Source organism: Lepidochelys kempii, chromosome 6, assembly GCF_965140285.1.
Source record: "Lepidochelys kempii isolate rLepKem1 chromosome 6, rLepKem1.hap1, whole genome shotgun sequence".
Classification (NCBI taxonomy): Eukaryota; Metazoa; Chordata; order Testudines; family Cheloniidae; genus Lepidochelys; species Lepidochelys kempii.
This window is the reverse complement of record NC_136385.1, coordinates 71,467,871-71,489,522: the sequence shown is the minus strand read 5'-3', so window position 1 is coordinate 71,489,522 and position 21,652 is coordinate 71,467,871. Positions and strand designations below refer to the sequence as shown.

The window sequence follows — 21,652 nt, the reverse complement described above, 5'->3', positions numbered from 1 at the left end:
ATTTTCATTGAACTCAGTGAAACTACTCATCTGAGTATAGAACTGCAGGATTGGGTACCATGATATGGGACCCAACAGATATGTCCAGCAGTATTGTTAATATATAAAATGCCAAATGTAATTTATTACAGATCTTCAAAGGTACATACAAGCATTACTCTACCAGGGCTTAGTGGGAGAAACTTGTATTCATATATTATTAGTCAGGAAAATGCGCAGAAACTTTAGACAGTACTGGTTATTGCAAGAAAAATCCTTTCAAAAGAAACAAATGAATTTTGAGTCTAAACCTATTTTTCAAATGTAGCTCCTGTTCAACAGTTACTGAAAACTAGAGATGGACTCAAGAGACAGAATTCAAATTCATAATTGGATTAGAATCTGTTTGGGGTATTCAGGCTTATTTGGATTCAGTGTACCTTAATAGAGCCCAAGCCATGAATTTCCAGATTAGTTCTATGTTCAGATCTAAATTTCCCCAAAGTCTGGAGAGAAGATGCGGTTTGGAACTGTTTTTATAGTTTGGCCCCATATATATGAAACACTGTCGGTTCCCAAGGACTTTTATTCATTCTAGGACTATTGGAGTTTTATTTTGTGTGCATCTATCTATAAAATATTAAATCACTAGTCCTGGAATGAATGAATTGGTGGTGTTTTGGTACAGCCTCTTCAAACGAAAACTTCCCCATTTGAAGTTGTGCTGTCCTTTCCTGAACTCCATCTCCCAGAAGTACATTTTGAACTACATCTCCCAGAAACCTTTGCAACAGGGCTTCCCACACTGTAGTTCCTTTTGGACTCTGGCATTGACAGGGATTGCAAGTCTCAAGAAGAGCCAAAGCTTCTGACAATTCCTGTGTCACACAGCTGGTATCTTGCATTAAGCTGAATTCCTCCTCCAACTCTCGATGGCAGTGAGTGTAAAGGTCTTGCCTTCTCCAAAGTGTTTGTTTGATGATCCCATTCAGATTAAAGTGGAGGGTCTCTCACCGCTGCAGGAGGTCACTCTGAGGGCATCCCTGACTGATGAGAGTGGGGAACTTTTCCAGTCCTTTGCCTACTACAGGGCTGAGAGCAATGGAGAACTGGACCTGACATGCTCCTCAGCCCTGGGTGGCAGTTACTCTGGGGTAGAACCCATGGGACTGCTGTGGTCACTGGAATCCAAGACACCCTTCAAACGGCTGGCAAAGAAGAATGTCCTCACCCCTTTCTATGTACATGTGGAAGTGTTTGAGGGCCACAATATCACCAGCCAGCTCCTGGGCAAATGCATTAATGAGCGGAAATTTTTGGGAGAGGGGGTGGAAAGGATTCCAGTCAGAGAAGGTCGGCTCAAGGCAACTCTCTTCCTGCCTCCTGGTGAGTTTTAATTTCCTATGAGTTTTTCAGTTGTTTATTAGATCACGTAATGTGCACTATTGTCCTTGAATAGACTTATGGGACCCAGAGCAAGTTTTCAGTTAGCTGGTCACCTGGGCTGCATGTTTCTCCTCTGCCCCCCAAACAGGAGTGGATCCAATTTTTGCATGAGGAGCATAAGTGTTTATTGCAGAGGCAGTGCTGGCTGATGCTTGCTGAGGGGAGTGAGAGTAACATATGACATGCCAGCTATTTTCTTCTGGTTGCCGCTCCATTCAGAGCAGAGAGAGCAGATGGAGGCAGGGTTGCGGGTGGAGTGAGGGCTCTGGGGCAGTGGAGTGAGGGTTCTGTGTTTTTTTTTTTTTTAAACTCCTCTGCATGGTGCTAGCACAATAGGTTCCTGAGTTTTGACTGGGGCTTTTAAGTGCTACTGTAATACAAATAATAGAATAAGAAAAGATGGTCCTGTGGTGAAGGCATTGGACTGGGACTCAGGTGATGTGAATTCTGCCACAGTCTTTCCTAGTGACCTTGGACAAGTCACTTAATCTGTGCATAAATTCTCTGTCTGTAAAATGGGAAATAAAAAGGATAAATTCACCAATGTATGTGACATACTTGTATACTGTGGTGATGGGGTGGGGAGACACAAACAGGTGGGAGAGCCTAATTGACTATGGCTCACCTTCCCTACACGAATCCTACCTACCATCAGTGGAAAACCTTTTAACTCCTTTGAAATACCTGACTAGGAAGGCTTTCTGAAGGGACAGTAGTAATGCTGAGAGGGGAGTGCAAAGAGAAAGGGGTGGGATAGGCAAGGCAGGAAAAAGAAAGCAAAGTTGTGGTTCCCAAGAAGAGAAGAATTTAGAGTTCTGGGAGAACTGGGACTTGAGGGAATGGCTGAAGTCTAGATTTGTCAGGAGTCGGGAGAGGCGTAAGGGAGGTGAAATAGACTTGAAGGAGGCTGGGGATGTTTAAAGGCTACCAGCTGGTTTGAAGTTTGAGAGATCAGAATGAGGATCTGGAATCAATACGAGGGGAACCAGAAACGTAAGGTGCTAGGTGTTTGGTGTTTCGTGGGAATGGAACTGGAAATAGTTGTGGGATTAAGGAAGACTGATAATGGGGATTGGCAGACTGGGGTGAGATGTGCTAGAAGAGGGAATAAGGAGGATACACCTAGAGAGGGTCTTGAAATACAGATGGAAATAGGGAGGAATATTTAAGGACACAGGAGGTCCCTGTCCTGCAGACCAATAAGGCAGCCTGGGAGTACTGATGGAGAGGTGGAATTGTGGGGACAAACAAAAGTGGCAAGATTTGAGGATTAAAGACCTCGATTCAAGGCTGTGTACAGAGACACTGATGAGGCTGGGATGCCGAGGAAAGCTGTTGCTAATTTTTAGTGGTTATTTGCCTGGAGCTGTGCTTAAAGAGCGCTCACAAATTGACCAAAATTTTTAATTTTGTAGACACAAGTTTTTATGATATCAAAGCCTGTTAAAAATGCTTCCACTGATTTTTTTTTTTAAAAGTTTCCTAGTGAAAGCAGTTGGGCATGACAGTGATGGATTGATCAGATCATGGAACCATAGGAAAGGTCCCAGAAACTGTGAGAGAGCCACCCAGAAGAGAGTAGAATTGGTTCAGATCAGTGATAGTGTCTATTCAGGGCCAAACGTGCCCAATTCTGCATGGGTAGTGTGAATGCATTGAATAGTTTGTGCTTCAGTTGGTTCAGTATAACCGACTGAAGTACAAATAATGTAAGTCTTTAGTACACATTAAACAAGGCTTTAGGGTAGGCCCTAATCAAGGTGCTGATGTATGTTAGACAAGCATGTTACAAATGCCTAGATCAAATTCTAAACTAAGGGAATTCTCATCAGTGACACATGAGGAATATGGAATCCAGGGAAGAAAATCTGTTAATTCATAAACATATCTTCTGAGAACACAATCACAGGTAAGTCATTTTTATCCTTCTTCTTACTGAAGGGGACATATAGTACATATTGTAGGAGAACCAGACAAAAGAGGAGGTGTGAGCTTTTTATTTCTTATAATTTATTCCAGAAGTCCTTGGTTTCTTGCTGCCGAATATTAATATCTCCTACTGACTTCACCTCTAAAGTCACTTGTATCTTGTGGTGGGAGCATAGGGCCCCAGGATTGTTTTAGGTCTTCTCTACATGGGGAAAATTGATCAGCATAACTCCAACAGTATATAACTAATAACTTCCAAAGTGGAGTAAATTAGTCTGCAACAAAGTAATTTTTATTCCAAAATAGTGTTCACACTGGGGAGTTATGCTGGCACTAGTTATTCCACTGTGGTATGCCAGTCAATTTCTCCAACTAGACAAGCCCTGAGAGAGTAAGTGTGTGTGTGTGTGTGTGTGTGTGTGTGTGTGTGTGTGTGTGTGTGTGTGTGTGTGTGTGTGTGTGAGTGAGAGAGAGAGAATCTAGTTTAAAAAAAAAAACAATGGAGTGATTTTCTGTCAAGACCTACTGTATGACTTTGTGCAGTGGAAATATTGCTAGACAGCTGTAAGACTCCTCCACAGTGAATGTGGTCTCCTTCCTTTCAGGATCTGGTTCATTCCCAGGACTTATCGACTTGTATGGATCTGGAGGAGGTCTTGTTGAGTACAGAGCAAGTCTTTTGGCTAGCAGGGGCTTTGTTACATTAGCTCTCGCTTATTTAGCCTTTGAAGATATCCCAGCTTTCCCAGACATCCTCGAACTGGACTATTTTGGGGAGGCTGTGGAGTTTTTGCGGAAGCAACAGCAGGTATGAGACAAATTACAGTGCCTTTCTAACTGGAGGCTATATCACACTTTCCTAAATTGAAATGTAAATAAATACACTTAAGTTTCTGAGAGAGGTGGAAGGAGACCATGCAGTCGGAAAGACTGAGCACAGTATGGAGAGCCAGGCATGCGTGAATTCTAATCCCAGTTTTGATACTAATTTGGGGTGTATGTCACATCTTTGGCTCTCATTTCCCCCAACTGGAACAAGAATGACTACTTCACAGGGAGCTGGGAAGCTTAATGAATGATTTGCACAGCACTTTGTCTTCCTGAGAGGAAAGTCACTATCGTGGTGCTATGCAAAGTAGCAATTGTTATATAAAGTTACACATTTGAAAACACAACTGGGAGTTACAGGAATGCTAAACTGCTTAAAACAGGGCATGTTCTAATTCTTTGTCTATTAAAGCTTAAAAGATAGTGGAATAGTGCCCTTAAAAAAGGGCCTGAATGGACTCTGGGCATGGTGTTAGTCCTTCTTAGGCTGGGGGACAGGCCAGCACCTCCAGAGGGTCTGAGAAATCAATGGAAAGGAGATCAGCCCAGGAAGGATTGATGGAAGAAGTGGGTTTCCAGAGGGGTTTTTAAGATGGAGATGAGGGTTCTTGGAGACCATGCATAATGAAGTAGCAGCAAGACCACAAGCTTGAAGCCAACAGTGCGGGGAGGAGAAGGGCTTTGTCCAGGGAGAGGATGGGGACGGGTGTACGGTGTTGGAGATGGAATAAAGACATGGGAACAGAAACAGAGGGACTGAGGAGTTTGAAGTTGGGATAGTGGAAGCCAATGAAAAGATTGAGGGAGTGATGTGAGAGCAGAGGGAAAGGAAGGAGTGGTAAACTTTGGTGGATTGATTGGTCTGGCACAGGGAAAGATAAGGAGCCTGGACAGAGATGGTTACAGTCGTCTAAGGGAAAGATGGCATATGGTGATGGTTGTTCCATAATTGTGTTGCAGGTGAAAGGTACTGGGATCGGAGTCTTGGGCTTATCTAAAGGAGCAGATCTAGCCCTTTCTCTGGCCACATTTCTGCCAGGCATCCAAGCAGCTGTCAGCATTTCTGGATGTGGTGTTAATTCCTTTATCCCCCTGCGTGTTAATGGTTTCACTATTCCTCCCCATCCGTATGACTTGGGGAGGATGAAGGCTGTCGGTGATTCTGGAATAATAGATTTTTCAGAAGTCCTGGATGATCCTAGGGACCCAGCCACTTGGGCCTGCCGCATTCCAGTAGAGAAATCCCCCGCCAAGCTCCTCTTTTTATCAGCGCAGGATGACAGAAACTGGAAAAGTGAGCTCTACTGCCGAGAAGCTGTTCACTGCCTTCGGCAGTGCGGGCGAGATGTGGAGTTTTACTGCTATCCTGGGGCAGGACACCTCCTGGAGCCACCGTATTTGCCTTTGTGTCAGGCCTCAATTCATAAGCTGATTGGGGGATACATGCTGTGGGGAGGGCAGTGGAGAGAGCATGCCCGGGCACAGGATGATGCATGGCACAAGATACAGGTCTTCTTTCAGCAACACTTGCTGGCCTCTGATGCCATCAAGAGTAATCTATAGGGGTGAGATTGCCATGGTGCCTGACGGAGTTAGGTAGCCAAATCCGGTTGAGAGTCTCTAGGAATTGGTCCTGGCACTGGTAGGTATTTTGAAAATAGTATGCTGAGGAACTTAATATTCACCCTATTACTCTTCAGTCTTCATCTTCTAGTCTCTTTTCCAACTGTGTGCCTGCTTTCCTGTTTATCTTTCCTACTGCTCTGCTGATTTTATACTCATCTGGCGTTGAATTTTAGGGTCCTCTAGACTCGGGTATATTGTTTATAGGCACAGTGTGATTTGTCCTTATACTGCTGCAGTACCAGAGGCCAGTCCTGTTATTGAACAGAAGTGGTCTATCATGCCAAATTGGTTTTGTGGTGTGGTATGTTGGCCACTTATCTCCTAGCTCAGTTCTTTTGTGACATAGGATCTGGATCCACAGGGGTGCTTAGCACCCATAACTCACATCCCAGGATGAGACCCTTAATGGAGTCTAGACATGAATACAGGTTTGAAGTGAAACATTAGTGCCTTCACCCACCTCTTCTCAAGACCTGGAAAATTCACCGACTCTTGGTGTATCACTATCTCCCATTCCATGAAAATAAAAATCCCACTGTTCTGGTGTCAGACAGCACCCCATCATCAATGAATGGGCAGCCACCTCTGCGGAGCAATTATACTCTACCTCTGAGGCAGAGAAAAATCAGACCAAAAGAAATGAAGTTTGCAGAGGTTACACTGTGTTTATCAACTTCTGCTTTTGGTATGATTCCTTCGAGGCAGAAGTGTCTAATGTATTAATCAGTAAATGCATGGCAAAAGTATGTAAAATTGAGTATGTAAAATAGAATGACTTTAATGTATAGAAGGAAACATTTCAATATACTCGTTAATGTTCAGACAAGAAGTTACCCAAAAGTTTGGTTTAAACACAGCACTGGATTGGTTAAAGTTAAAGGTAAAACAAGTTTATTAACAAAAGAAGATAGGATTTTAAGTGAATTCAGGTATGAGATAAAAGTTAGAAATGGTTACAAGCAAATGAAAGTGAAAACACACATCTACAAGTCAAACTTAATCTAGCAAGTTTTGGTTCACGCTTTCTTTAAGTTGGCCTTTCTCACCCACAGTCTTCCAGCAAGATGATGACTTATCCTTTCCTTGGTCAGGATCTCTCCCAGAGGTCCAAAGGTGCTGGTCCCTTTGTCGTCTTAGGTGAAAGAGAGAACTTGGGGTTCTCTGCCCCCTTTCTTTTATAGTCCAGTGAGCCTCTGAAGTGGATTCTTCTGAGGGTTACCCTTCAAAGTAAAGTTTATTCAAGGCTCAAGCAGTAAAGAAGGTGACATGGAGTCTGCTGGTGAAGGAGGGCTCCATGTTCTCTCTCCTTGCCTGTGTTTGCTGAAATGCAAATTTGCTTTGTCTCCTGCTATATCTTCCTCCTGCTATCTTGTGGACCCTGTTTTCTATTTTCAGGTAAACTGAGGTACACGCACATTCCTTTGTTTAGGATAGACCTGTTTAACAACTTTTGCCTAGGCAGGGCTGTGTGGTTTTGAACATGTGCTATCATCATCATACAGGGGGATTTCATACCTTTACATATAATGTTGCTACATACATTTCACCATGAAGTTATTGGCCATTGAATTATTAATTTTCAAATGATAATTCACAAGGCATATTTTGTACAAAGATGGTTACAATAGTGTATTGGGTGATTAGTATCACAGGGGATACCCCTCCTTTCCAAGTAGGTGGAGAGTTTTGTGTTCCCAGCTCACCTACACCTTCTTGCTTCTTCAGTACAGTGCCACTGTTGGGCTCTATGTTACTATCTGCCCAACCCAGTTTTTCCTCGTGTCAGTCTTCCCCCATGCAGGTATGTGTGTCCAGAATCTGTTGGTTCCTAGCATTCAGTGAGATGGTGGGAGCTAGCAGTTCACTGTAAGAGGGCCAATTGGAGGAGAGGGTGTAGTTCCCATCATGGGAAGGCAGGCTCCATTGGTCCTTAGAAGGGTAAGGACCACAGTTTAAAAGTAGCTTCAACTTAAGGTTGCTTTAGTTTTTTGGCTTCCCAAATTTAAACAGGTAGAACTTGATTTTCAGAGATGCTAAGAACCTGCAGTTCCTGCTGACTTCAGCTGGAGTCACAGGCACTCAGCACCTCTGAAAGTCAGATCCTGAAAAGCACCCCAAATTGGACAGTACTTTTGACACTTTGCACCAAAGGTCACACAGCAAGTCAGAAGCGAAACCCAGTTACCCAGCCTTTCACCTTCCTGCTTTAACCACTCGAACATCCTTCCTCCCTGATGCAAAGAGAGGAGGAGGGCAAAGGGACAAAAGAAGTACAAGGCATTAAAGTGTTTGATTTTGACTTACTATAGGGATTAGTAAAAGGAGAAAAGAAAAACCTGTTTGGCATCCTTCGCAATTTGGCTCAGGCTCTGGGTCACTCTGAGCTTTACTGGACACGTGGTTTGCTTTTGTTCTCGCTGAGTACAGTGAGACACATAGTACAGTGTGTGCCTTGTCCACAGACATGAGAGGAAACAAGCCTAGTTTAATGCTTCCCTGGTGAAGATGGAGATTAACTTTTTCAGCTTTTACTTTTTTGGGAATTAAAATTAAAAAGAAAAGTGGGAGAATGAACTCTCCTTTTGGCAGACAAGTTATAATCTTAGTTTGGACGTAAATCTTTGGAAGCTATTAGGTACAAGCTGGTAATTGTATGTGCTGTTAACTTCACCTTGAAGCAAAAATCTTTTAGTTGAATAAGTGAACAGCATGATCAGTTGTACTTTCCTGTATGTTCCATTATGTTGCTGCATTTGGCATCCGCAGTAATGTAACAACATTTAAACAAAAGATGGGGGGCAGGGGAGATGGTTGCCCTACTGATGCAGTAGCTCAAATGATTTCTTTGTTTTAGCTGTGGGATCAGAGGGCCCTTATTGGCCTGTTAGATGCCTATTATTGCTAAGCTGTCTGATGGCAATTTAAATTTCATTGATGGCTAAGTTAGCTGACCAGCTCACTGTTATGGGCAAACAAATAAGGTAAGAGGCCACTCTAGCCAGTCACATTGGATTTTTTTTTTTTAAATCCAGTTTTTTGCAATTAACCCCCATTTTGAAATTTGCGTTCAGGAAGTAGAAATCTGAAATTCTGGAGGGTCCAACTCTAAACAATTAAATGAAACATCATTTCAGCAAAGCACTTAAGTCTCATGGTGTATGTGCTTAAATGTTTTGCTGAACTGGCACCAAAGCTCCTAAATATGCATGGTTTTCTGCTGGAACAGATAAGGCATTTAGAGGTAGTCCAGGCAAATAGGGCAAGATTCTGTTCCTCTTGAAGTCAATGGCAAAACTCCCATTGATTTCAGTGGTGTTGGATCAGGACTTGATTTCAGGCTCCAGCAGTGGGACAGTATAAGTACTGTTACTCAAGAACACCTAGAAAGTTGTTATATACCTAACGATAATCAACCTCAATTTCACAAGAGAGTCCATGCTGAGCAAAGCTGATGCAGGGAATAAAACATTGATGGTGGAAGCTATTCTCATAATTTGTTTATAATTTGAGAGAGTTAGCTAAAATGTGACCTGAAAGATTAGCCTATGGTAGACTGAACTAAAAGATCTTTGCTTGACACTTGAATTAATCATCCTTTTGTGTAGAAATTTGAGGTACATCTCTATTAAGTGAATGAAAAAGCTTTGTGACAAAGTCTCTTAAAGAACCTGAAAAAAGCTCTATAGCTTTAAGCTATTCTGAAGTAATTTGCTATAAAGAAATAATCCATCTCGTTCTCGCAATGCTGGTTTTGAGCAGAATAATTTCAATAGCTGAACTGGAGTCAAGTGACAAGAGTTCATAAGTTTGTCAGCGTCTGAAGGACATAAATTCACATTGTGTAGAGGTCAAGCATAGGAGTTTATTACATATGGCGCTGACAGGGTGTCACCTCACTTATTAGGCTCAGACACACTGTCAATTGATTACAATGGAATATATGGATTTTCCATGGGCAGAGAAAATGATGGGGTAGGCAGTTGCATACCCACGGATAGGTCTAGCTGCAAGACATGATAGCACAGTAGCCAATGGTCAAAAGGTTACATAATGTCTCTGCCCATGGTCTTAATGTTAACAAATTAACATTTAATATTTAATTAGTACTTTAATAAATGTATGTTGAATTCAATTTGGGGTCCATAGAAATGAAGTAGCTCCTTTGATTGTTCAACAGATACGTATCTATGGGTAAAAGCAAAGAAACAGTGAAAGTATATGTCAATAAAGATTGTCTTTCAAGTTGCTTATTTGTGTTTTAAGGCAGGCATTGGTTCCTGGGAAAAGGAGATGGGAGGAGGCCATATCTTATACTGACATGTTCCAACCTTTCATAAACTCAAGGTCGGATGTGTGGGAAGAACATCTCCCTACAGAACAAACTAACACAACAGAAACAGGGCTTCTTTGTTCTATTTGCAACTTTTGAATAAGACACAATTATTGCCCCAACATCTGGCGTTTTGCTGACCAGACATATCTTAACAAAAACAAGGTTATCTTTGGTTATTTTGCTTTCTCTTAGCTAATCGCTATTTGCTAGGCCTCTGACCTCTTGACCAAACTCTGGTCTTTGGGCCTGTACACAAATCCATATACCAGGTTATTACATCAGCAATGGATTTTAACCCTTCAGTGTCTAATTAAAACCTTTCTGCACTTATCCAGTCCCCAAATTTCAAAGAGGAGAACAAAAAGCTGTAAGGAAATCCGATCTCTTCCAAGGAACTTAGTCTGGTAAAGGTCCTTTCTGGATGAGTGCTTCAGTGGAATGTCTTGACTCACAGAGGATCACTTATTTTCCTGAAGGATTCTGAGCTCTTAGTGTGGCTAAAGTGGACTTCACCCTCTATGGCCAGACCTGGCTAGTCTGAGATGATTTTGGAACATGATCTCCAAGCAGCTCTAATGGTCTAAACCAAGAGTTGCCAAACTTACTGACCCTCCAAGTTGCATATGACAATCTTCAGAAGTTCAAGAGCCAGGGAGCACCTGCTGGGGCTCAGGGCTTCAGCCCTGAAGAGGTGGGAGGGGCTTTGTTCCCCCGGGGGTTGCCTGCTCAGGCTTGGGCCTTCAGCAGGAGCGAGGTCGAAGCCCCAAGCCCTGGCAGGCTCACTCTGCAGGGCTGAAACCCCAAGACCCCTTTCCCAGCAGAGGAGATGTGTGGGTGTGGTCACGTGGGGTCAGATACCTCACCAGATTTTTGCCAGGGTTTGCAGGCTCCACTTGGTCACATGGTGCTGCTGGGCCACCTCCCTGCCCAGCAGCTGCTGGAGCCCGCAAGCTTGGAGCTGTGGCCATGGGGAGAGGCAGCAGCAAACAGCTGGGAGCCGCATGGAGAGCCACTGCTTTTGCTGCTGCCTCTCTCCACTGAACCAAAGCAGAGGCCCTTTCCCACAGATCTCAGCTCTTTACTGCTGCCTCTCCACAGGGAGGGGCCACTGGAGGTAAGGGGTGTGTGTAAATCTTACATTATACCCCCCCTTTTTAGCAGGCACCAGTCATCACTGGCAGAAGCCCCTAACCCCGCCACAGGGCAGAATCCCTAAGCTACCCCTCCTCAGTCTGGTAAGCGGAGAATGGTGCGGTGGAGAAGTGGTGAGCTACACTTTAAGTGTAAAAGAGCCGTGGTTTGGCCACCCTGGTCTAAACAAAGGTGTAACAGTTGGGCATTGCTTGAGATGAATGCAGGGACTACCATGTGCTTTGCAAGGCCCCAGGTAAGAGCTTATGTGAAGGGGTGTCAGATGCGTGAGTTTTTCTCCTTCCTTCTCCCATAAGGGAATTAGGTTGAGTTGCTGAGATTATAGGAATATACTGAAGTTGTTGATCAATAGGGTCCAAAAAATACAAGGCCCAAATGGTTACTTGAACAGAATGTAAGGCTTGTCCTGAGTCACTGGGATCCAAGTACAGTACAACTGTCTATTAACTGAAAACACAGAATAAAAATTATCAAAATATAAGCAGAGCCTTATTAACTACGGGGCAGAGAGGGCAGTGAGGCACCTTACTCTCCTACTGTAATCCTATAGGAGTTGGGCACCTACCTCCCATTTGTGCTTTTGTACATCTGCCTATTCTTATATTTTCCAACTATATAATAAGATGTAAAATCACATTTACAAAATCCAAGTCTCTAAAAACAGAAACCTCAGGGTAATTCACTTTAAAATGCAACAGTTGTGTGAATTTCCCTATGCCCACAGTAATTGCAATTTTGGGTAGGGCTGTTTAAATATTTTCCAAACAGAAACCCCTGATTTTACTAATGGTTTTGTGTCTAAAGTCTAAGTACTTCAGGTCATGAGTTCTATTATTCCTGTGAGAGGTCTTAAAAATATGGAAATAGGCAAAGACGGGTTTGGGCTTTTTTTGTTTTTTTTAAAGGCATGGATAAATTTAGGGGGGGAAAGGGAAATATGCAGAGATTACAAATGGAATTTGATGTAGGTTCAAATAAATGAAATTAAAAGTGAGCAAAGGCAGAAGATTAAAAAATCCTTTTATTAAACTGATGTAACTGATTTGCATGACCCCTTTCGTATGTAACCACCTGATCTGGTCATTGTTAGTCTGGTCCTCCCTCCTGCTGTTTGCATCTGGTCTTAAAATTAGATTGCCAATTCTTCGTGTTTGTATAGCACCCAGCGCAATGAGGCCCTGAGGCCTCCAGGTGCTACTGTAATATAAATAATGCGGAAAAGGAGCTGAATTCTTACCATTATTTGTAATGGATAGTTCAACCACTTCTACTGTTAGGGATTTAGAGGTGTTCTTGTCAGTAGAAAAGTACAAATACAGATTCATTTAACTATACTGTATCAAGTTTCTAAAGTTGTCAACGTCCCCCGTTTCCCCGCCCCGCTTCCCCCCAAGGGAGTGTCTCCTTTAGCTGTTGGCAAAAGGCACTGATGGCTCACAATTTCATGCTTTTTCCCTTCTCAGTGAAGTTTGTGATTGTGCCTGCAGCAGGGAGAAGTGAAATCCTTGGGCGTCTTTCTGAGCTTATACTTTGTGAGGCCTAGACACCCTTCAGGAATGTGACTTTTTGGTGGACACTTATGCCTTCAGAGAAGTAGCACGTGCCAGTTGAATGGAATTTTTCTAGCAGTTCTGCTACATAAAGAGCTCACGCTCAGGACAAACATTTTCATTATTTAATCATTTCTGACCTTGTAAAAAAATCAACATCTCTCTAGATATCTTACTCAAGCAAGACCATTGTGGTTCTGAGCGACATGGAAATGAAGAGGCTCAACATGGGATATACTCTCTGTAACGTTAATTTTCTCCATTCTGTCTCTCTCTTCACTGGTTAACTTGGGATTGTACAGGTATGGTCATACTCCAAAAACAGACAGTTTGGATCTTTTTTTTCAAAACTGAAAGCTCACTTCATTTTCCAATACATTAGAGGGGGTTTTTACATAAAGTTTTAGAGCAGGGAAAACTCTGAACAATACTCAAATCTGAATGTGTTAAAATTTCACTGTGAAAGGTGTAATTGTACCATTTCTGTAGAAAAATCACAAAATTAGTACATTTTGACCTCGAAAGTAGATAATTTTCAGATAAGAAAATTGCCTGTGGAAAAATATTCAAACACTTTAAATACAAGTATTTTATTTGCAGGGCCCTGTCAAGGCATGTGATGGTGACATTTCAGAGTGAAGGTTACAGCATTCTGCACTTTTGGGTAGGAATACCCCATGTCACCCCAGGGGTGCTATGTTTGCTCATCCTCCAGTCCACTTGCATACCACTGCTTGTGTTTATGCTGCTCTGTGCCTTTCTTATCCAGTTATCTGCAGAGCCCCTCAGTGCACTTCATGTTCCTGCTGCTGCTCTCACACTCCTCCAGGAGGAGGTAACCCGTGCCCTATCTGTTCTGGTCTCTTTCTCTCTCACCCTTTTACTCTTCTCCAACCCCCTCCTCAGATGCAGGCTAAATCCAATTAGTGGCAATGCACCATACCTGAGTGAGAGAGAACATACATGAGCTATGGGCTGGGGAAGGTGACTGCTAGGGTAACCTGGAAGCTTCCCCTGCTTAGTATTCAGGGAGGTAGGGAAAATACTGGAAGACATTTGGGGGTAATGGAGAGAGAGGAAGATGGGGACATGGGTGAGGTGGGATTTGGGCAGTTATAGGGGAGTTTTGGCGAGTAAAAGGGACTATCGGCAGCAAGCGAGGGGCATTAAGGGTATAGTGGAAGTATATAGGGGAAAGAGGCTATTTAAGGGGATGTTGAGGAGGAAAAGATATTCCTCATTTTAGGGGTCAGTGTCCCACATGGTTTTGTTTGTGGGGGACGGGGCTGTATCCCACATTGTGATTTTTGGGAGGTTTGAATAGATGCTTCCACCAGCAAGTTGTAGCAGCAAAGAACTTAAAAATCTAGTGCTTTCCTCTAAATACATTATATAAACACACACATTCTTATCACATCACACCCTTATAGCACGAGCCTGTCCTTACAGAGCCTTTTAACGAGAGACACTTTTACACTCTCAATGCCTGGAGGCATTTTCTATTTACACCACTAGTCAAGGAGTAATTAGTGAGGGTGGGTCATGCTAGCCTTCAGCAAAAGCATGCAGCTCAACTACATCTCAGCTGCAGGGCTTCATCCTATAAGATTTTCAATGAAAATTGACCTGATTCTGCAGGCTTTCTGCACAGCCAATGACTGGGGAAAACACAGGAGACAAGAGGGTCAACAGCCTGAATCCATCTCAAGGGAAGGTTAGGATTAATATCTATCCACATACAAGGACCCAAATGCTCTGCCAATAAGCAATATGATGGGGGGAATGGCTGCTTGGCCAACATAGGGCTGTGTGATAGAATACTTACTTTATATTTTCAATTACAAATGTTGTTTGCCTATATCAGATACTTTAAATCTTCTCTTAAGAAGATTGCTGCTTTACAGAATGGTACACAGGAGATTCCTGAGCCTTTTGAAAAGCAGTGTTGTCTCGAGGAACAGCTGCAGGGCTGGGGAGAATGGGGTCCTGAGTTCTAAAGTCTCCTCTAACGCTGGGTGACCTTAGGCAGGTAACTTCACCTTTTTGTCTCTGTCCTCAGCAGTAAAAGAGGGATAAGAATTCTTATTTTGCAGGGCTGTTGTGAGAATTAATTGGAAGTCTTTACAGTGCTTTGAACATGTGAACAATTATAAAAATGTTGATTATTGCCAAAAGACCCTGCCGTTGTGCCCCAGCTGGTGGCTCAGCTGTCCAGACGTTTTCCTGAAATTGCCTTTTAAAAATATTTAAGGCCCCCATTGCCATACTATCTGAGGCTCCGTTTACATAACTCAAATAATATGATAATATTCCTCAAACATAACCTGTCTCCTCCCTACACTCTAGCTAAGCCCTCTTTCCCTCAGGCATAGTGAATTATAGAATGTTTTAGAAAAATGTTTGTGTTTTGTCCTAAAAATGTTAGTACATTTTTTGCCAGTGAAAATGAAGGACTGAAAGCACTTCTGAGCCAGACATAATGGGAGGAATTCTCAACTGCACAAGCCATATAAGGGCTCTCCCCCATGAATATCCCTGTACAGGTGGGCCTCCTTGAGACACTGAATGTGCAAACTTGGCTCCCATCCCTTGCAGGAGCCCTTGTTGCAGGGAGTGTTCCATAGAGGCTGAGAGTATGTCAGGGCTGGGCCAGGCCAGGGGTACGTGGGGAGATAGCTGAGGCATTCCTATGCCTGAACCACTAGTTCTCAATCCGTGGCCCTATCAGCACAGAGTAGCGGCCCATGTGACATCCTCAAGGCCATACAGTATATATATTGTGTGGATGTGGCCCCCATAACACATAGAGAGCTGCATGTGTGGCCCAGAATAGTAAATAGGTTGAGAACCACTGCCCTGGACTATTCCCAGGCTGCTATAAGGCCCATAGGAGTCTTGCCACCTAGCATGCAAGTGAGGGAAGTCCTAGATTCATCTTGTACTAAAAATGCATCTTGTACTGACAATAATGCAGTAGCAATGTTCCCCATCACATAAGAGATAAGAGTTTGATTCCCAGTGTTTTGCTACTCAAGGCATTAAGGGCTGAAAAATCCGTTGGAAGAAGCATGCTTAACCTGTGGTGATGACTCACATCACACATACTGAATAATGAATAGTGTTGATCAGCCTTTCAGACCAGGAGGATTGTGTCTAAGGGTATGCCTACACTACGAAATTAGGTCAATTTTATAGAAGTCGATCTTTAGAAATCGATTTTATACAGTTGATTGTGTATGTCCCCACTAAGCGCATTAAGTTGGCGGAGTGTGTCCTCAATACCTTGTCTAGCATCGACTTACGAGCGGTGCACTGTGGGTAGCTATCCCACAGTTCCCGCAGTCTCCGCTGTCCATTGGAATTCTGGGTTAAGCTCCCAGTGCCTGATGGGGCAAAAACATTGTCGAGGGTGGTTTTGGGTACATGTTGTCAGTCTCCCCTCCCTCCCTCCCTCCCTCCATGAAAGCAACAGTAGACAATCCTTTTATGCCTTTTTTCCTGGGTTACCCATGCAGATGCCATACCACGGCAAGCATGGAGCCCGCTCAGCTCACCGCTGCTGTTGTGAGCATTGTAAACACCTCGCGCATTATCCTGGAGTATGTACAGAACCGGGCTAAGGACGCCAGCACAAGGACGATTGTGATGAGGACATGGACACAGACATTCCTGAAGGCATGGGCTGTGGCAATTGGGACATCATGGCGGCAGTGGGGCTGGATGATACAGTGGAATGCCGATTCTGGGCCTGGCAAACTAGCACAGGCTGGTGGGACTGCCTAACATTTCAGATATGGGATGATTCACAATGGCTGCAAAACTTTCGCAAGTGTAAGGCCACTTTCCTTGAACTTTGTGAGTTGTTTTCCCCCGCCCTGAAGCCCAGGAATACCAAGATGAGAGCTGCCCTGACAGTTGAGAAGCAAGTGGCGATAGCCCTGTGGAAACTTGCAACACCTGACTGCTACCGGTCAGTCAGGAATCAATTTGGAGTGGGCAAGTCTACTGTGGGGACTGCTGTGATCCAAGTAGCCAATGCAATCAGTGATGTTCTGCTATCAAGAGTAGTGACTCTGGAAAATGTGCAGGTCATACTGGATGGCTTTGCTGCAATGGGGTTCCCTAACTGTGATGGGGCAATAGATGAAACACATATCCCTAACTTGGCACCAGACCACCTTGCCAACCAGTATATAAACCGCAAGGGGTACTTGTCAATGGTGCTGCAAGCACTCGTGGATCACAAGGGACGTTTCACCAACATCAACGTGGGATGGCCGGGAAAGGTGCATGACACTCGCATCTTTAGGAACTCCAGGCAGTTCGAGCAGTTGCAAGAAGGGACTTTCTTGCCAGACCAGAAAATTACCATTGGGGATGTTGAAATGCTGATAGTTATCCTTGGAGACCCAGCCTACGCCTTACTCCTATGGCTCATGAAGCCATACACAGACAGCCTGGACAGTAGTAAGGAGCAGTTCAACTATAGGCTGAGCAAGTGCTGAGTGGTGGTAGAATGTGCCTTTGGATGTTTAAAAGCTCACTGGTGCTGTTTGCTGACTAGGTTAGACCTCAGCACAACCAACATTCCCATTGTTATTGTTGCTTGCTGTTTGCTCCATAATATCTGTGAGAGTAAGGGGAAGATGTTTATGGTGGGGTGGGAGGTTGAGGCAAATTGCCTGGTGGCCAATTTTGAGCAGCCAGACACCACGGCGATTAGAGGAGCACAGCTAGGCACGCTGCACATCAGAGAGGCTTTGAAAATCAGTTTCATGACTGGCCAGGCTATGGTGTGACAGTTGTGTGTGTTTCTCCTTGCTGCAAACCCGCCTCCTTTGTTGATTTTAATTCCCTGTAAGCCAACCACCCTCCCCACTTTGATCACAGCTGGCAAAGGAAATAAAGTAACTATTGTTTTGAAACCATGCATTCTTTCTTAATTAAAAAAAGTGAGATAACTGACAAGGTAGCCTGGGTGGAGTGGGGGAGGAGGGAAAGACAAGGCCGTGTTGCTTATTGTAGCCACACTACAAATCAAAACTGTTTGAATGACAGCCTTCTGTTGCTTGGGCCATTCTCTGGAGTGGAGTGGCTGGGTGCCCAGAGCCTCCACGCTGTGTTCTTGGGCATCTGGGTGAGGAAGATCTGGAACTTGGGGAGGAGGGCAGGCGGTTATACAATGGATGCAGCGGGGGTCTGTGCTCTTGTTGGCTTTCCTGCAGCTCTAACAGACATTTCATCAAGTCCGTTTGCTCCCCCATTAGCCTCAGCATCACCTCCTGCCTCTGCTCTTCACGCTTACTTAATGCTTTCCTGGCCTCTGCCACTGAATGCCTCCATGCTGTGCCCTATCAGTGCGGGAGGACTGCATGAGCTCGGAAAACATGTCATCCCGAGTGCATTTTTTTCGCCTTCTAATCTGCAATAACTTCAGGGACGGAGAGGATAGGGGGAGCATAGAAACATTTGCACCTGGGGGGAGATAAAAAGGGAGAGTAAATTTTAAGATGATACATTTCTGAGAACAAAAGGGAGACTTTCACAGTGAATCAAGCAATTCACAGCAGACAGCACATGTGCTTTAGGTACAAGGTCACATTTTGCCTTTTATATTGAACGCCTGCCGCTTTGGTGGCACATCACACATAGCTAGGCAACAGAATTCGGTTTCCAGGCAGCCATGGTAAGCCTTTTGGTACGCGGAGTTGGCTTCTTACACCTTCATAACATGTGGGAATGGTTTCAAACTGCAGCACCATCTTTTCCCATAGCAAGCAATGCTGGTTGGGTTTCACATTTAAAAGGAGGGGCTGCGGTTTTCAGGTGGATGTGCAGCACACACCTCCTCCACCCCACCGTGTGGCTATTCTCTGGGATGATCCCTTCACCCCTCCCCCTGCCGCGTGGCTATTCTCCGGGATGATCCCTTTTAGTCAAGTGCAAACAACCCAGCATGAACGGGGTCCTTTTACTGTTCCCTTACAAAAATTCCCCTATTTCAACTAGGTGACCATGAATGATATCACTTTCCTGAGGCTAACACAGAAAGCTAAAGACCGAATGTTGCTTGAATGCGACCAAAACCCAGGACCATTCACTGCAATGCTTTGTGCTGCAATGATTCCAGACTACTTGCTACTGGCTTGGCGTGGTAAAGTGTCCTACCGTGGAGGACAAAATAAGGCAGCCCTCCCCAGAAACCTTCTGCAAAGGCTTTCAGAGTACCTCTGGGAGAGCTTCATGGAGATGTCCATGGAGGATTCCCTGCTCCATCCCCAGACACACTGGGCTTTTCCAGTAGTTGTACTGGCCGCGAATGTATCCCAATTCTTCAGGGCAAATCAAACATTAAACACTATTGCTTTTAAACCCTGTACTGTAATTACAAATGTGCACTCACCAGAGCTGCCTTCTCCGGCTTCAGGGTCAGGGATCCCGCCTTGGGAGGGTATTGGCTCCAGGGTGATGAAAACATCCTGGCTGACGGGGAGAATGGATTCACTGCTTGCCTGCTGCGCATTCTCCTCCTTGTCCTCCTCCTCTTCCTCATCCACAAAATCCTCCTCCCTGTTGCGTGAGACTCCCCCTTGCAGGTGTCCATGGACAGTGGTGGGGTAGTGGTAGGATCCCCCCCTAGAATACCATGCAGCTGATCATAGAAGCGGCATGTATGGGGCTCTGACCCAGAGCGACCGTTTGCCTCCTTTGGCTTTTGGTAGGCTTGCCTGAGTTCCTTGACTTTCACGCAGCACTGCTGTGTGTCCCTGTTGTAGCCTCTCTCCACCATGCCCTGTGCAATTTTGGCATATATATTAGCATTTCTTCTTTTTGATTGGAGTTCGGCCTGCACAGATTCTTCTCCCCATACAGCACTCAGATCCAGTGTCTCCCTTTCGGTCCATGCTGGAGCTTGTTTGTGATTCTGGGGGGACTGCATGGTCACTTGTGCTGCTGAGCTCGCCACGCTGACCAAACAGGAAATGAAATTCAAAATTTCCCTGGGCTTTTACTGTGTACCTGGCTAGTGCATTGGAGTTCAAAGTGCTGTCCAGAATGGTCACATTGGAGCACTCTGGGATAGCTCCCGGAGGCCAATACCATCGAATTACGCCTGTATTACCCCAAATTCGACCTAGAAAGGTTGATTTTTAGCGCTACTTCCCTCACCGGGGAGGAGTACAGAAGTTGACTTTAAGAGTCCTTTACGTCGACAGAATGGGGTTGGTTGTGTAGATGCATTCATTTTAAAATCGACCTAACGCAGCTAAATTCAACTAACCCCGTAGTGTAGACCAGGGCTATGATGAAATGGTGAGGGGGTGGAAGAACACAGGTGTGTATGTTGGAAGGGCACTTCAGATGTTTTACAGGGCCATGGAGCATGCAGAGATACATGCTCCATGTATACAAGATGTATAAAAACATATCAGTCTGGGGGGGGGGGGGGGAGGAATCTCTGTAGCTGAGTAAAAAGAAAAGGAGTACTTGTGGCACCTTAGAGACTAACCAATTTATTTGAGCATGAGCTTTCCTGAGCTACAGCTCACTTCATCGGATGCATACCGTGGAAACTGCAGCAGACTTTATATATACACAGAGAATATGAAACAATACCTCCTCCCACCCCACTGTCCTGTAAAACACATTGAGCCAGAAGATGGCAGTGTAACCAAAGAAATGAGTGCTACTGTAACAAACTTTCTTGCATTCTGTATTTCATTAACCTCTAAACTCTACATTTTCATTGTCAAACTGACAGACTTACTGCTCAATAGCTTAACCTTCCAGTGTTCGAAACCATTATATAAAAGAAGTAACTAACACAGTGTCACTTTCTAAACTAGCTCCTGTAAATTCTTCATCCTCACTCCCATAACCGCATTGGTCGTTGGGGCACCATCACTGATGAGTAATCAACCAATTGCCTCCACTCCTGACGATTGTGCGTCAGCGCTTGAGTCTCCGTGAAGTCCATTCCTGTCCACTCTTTTATGTTGTCAATCCATCTCTTCTTCTTACTCAGGCCAAATTTATCTGTGGTGTAACTCTGAAGTGAATGGATGAACTTGGCCCAACTGCTTGTAAGATAACTAACATAAAATAGCGCAACATCCTATTTGTATAACAAATGCAAAAGCAATATTTATGGAACTATAACATTTTCAACTTTCACACCTTGTAAAAGTCAAGAAATTATAAGTTAAGGAGGGAAATTGAAACATCTTTTTCGGCTTTTAATGTGTTCCTTTTCAACCTTCTTAGCTCTGCCCCTAGGATGTAGCTATGATTTATTATTTTTAAACATCATATATATTATATCTGAGTAAATTTTGCTAGGAATAACTTATTCAACAAACTCTTCTCTTTCTACTTGTGGAATACGTCAGTGATTTATCCGTATATCAGCAATTTCTCTATATATCTATAATAATTTCCCTGCTACTGTTACTCTGCTGATTGCAAACAGTTCACTGTCAGTATTTGTTACTTTGTGCTGAGAATCTGAAGTGTTGGTTAGTTGTGATTGGTCACATCACTCAGGTGGTATTTAAAATTTTTCCCATGCCTGGTTGATCATAACTTTTATAGAGAACATGTCTAGCATGAATATTTGCATGCTGAAATTTCCAGCTCCCTTTTTGTGATTTTTTTTTTCACACCAGTGAGCTTGAATCTTCTATTCATAAACATCTGTGAGAGTGAATTTGGCTACTCCCAATGTCAGTGGAAAACAAACACAAGTGGGGAGACCGTGACAGGAGTGGATTCACTTTAAAATATGAGTGCATACTTATGGAAATTCTTT

General features: G+C 43.9%; 1 protein-coding gene across 7 annotated transcripts in view; it reads left to right on the top strand.

Moving 5' to 3' along the window:
• The first annotated feature begins 631 nt into the window (after positions 1–631).
• Positions 632–21,652, top strand: part of LOC140913036 (cytosolic phospholipase A2 beta) — a 72,868-nt gene continuing 51,847 nt past the window's right edge. For 2 of the 7 annotated variants that reach the window (XM_073348671.1, XM_073348673.1), the window contains exons 1-2: positions 632–1,365; positions 3,936–4,162. In XM_073348671.1, the coding sequence (XP_073204772.1) occupies positions 912–1,365; positions 3,936–4,162 (681 nt within the window). In that variant the 5' untranslated portion in view covers positions 632–911. Of the gene's footprint in view, positions 1,366–3,935; positions 4,163–5,142; positions 10,289–21,652 lie in introns of those variants that run through there. The other 5 variants (XM_073348675.1, XM_073348674.1, XM_073348666.1 and 2 more) reach the window with 5 other exon arrangements.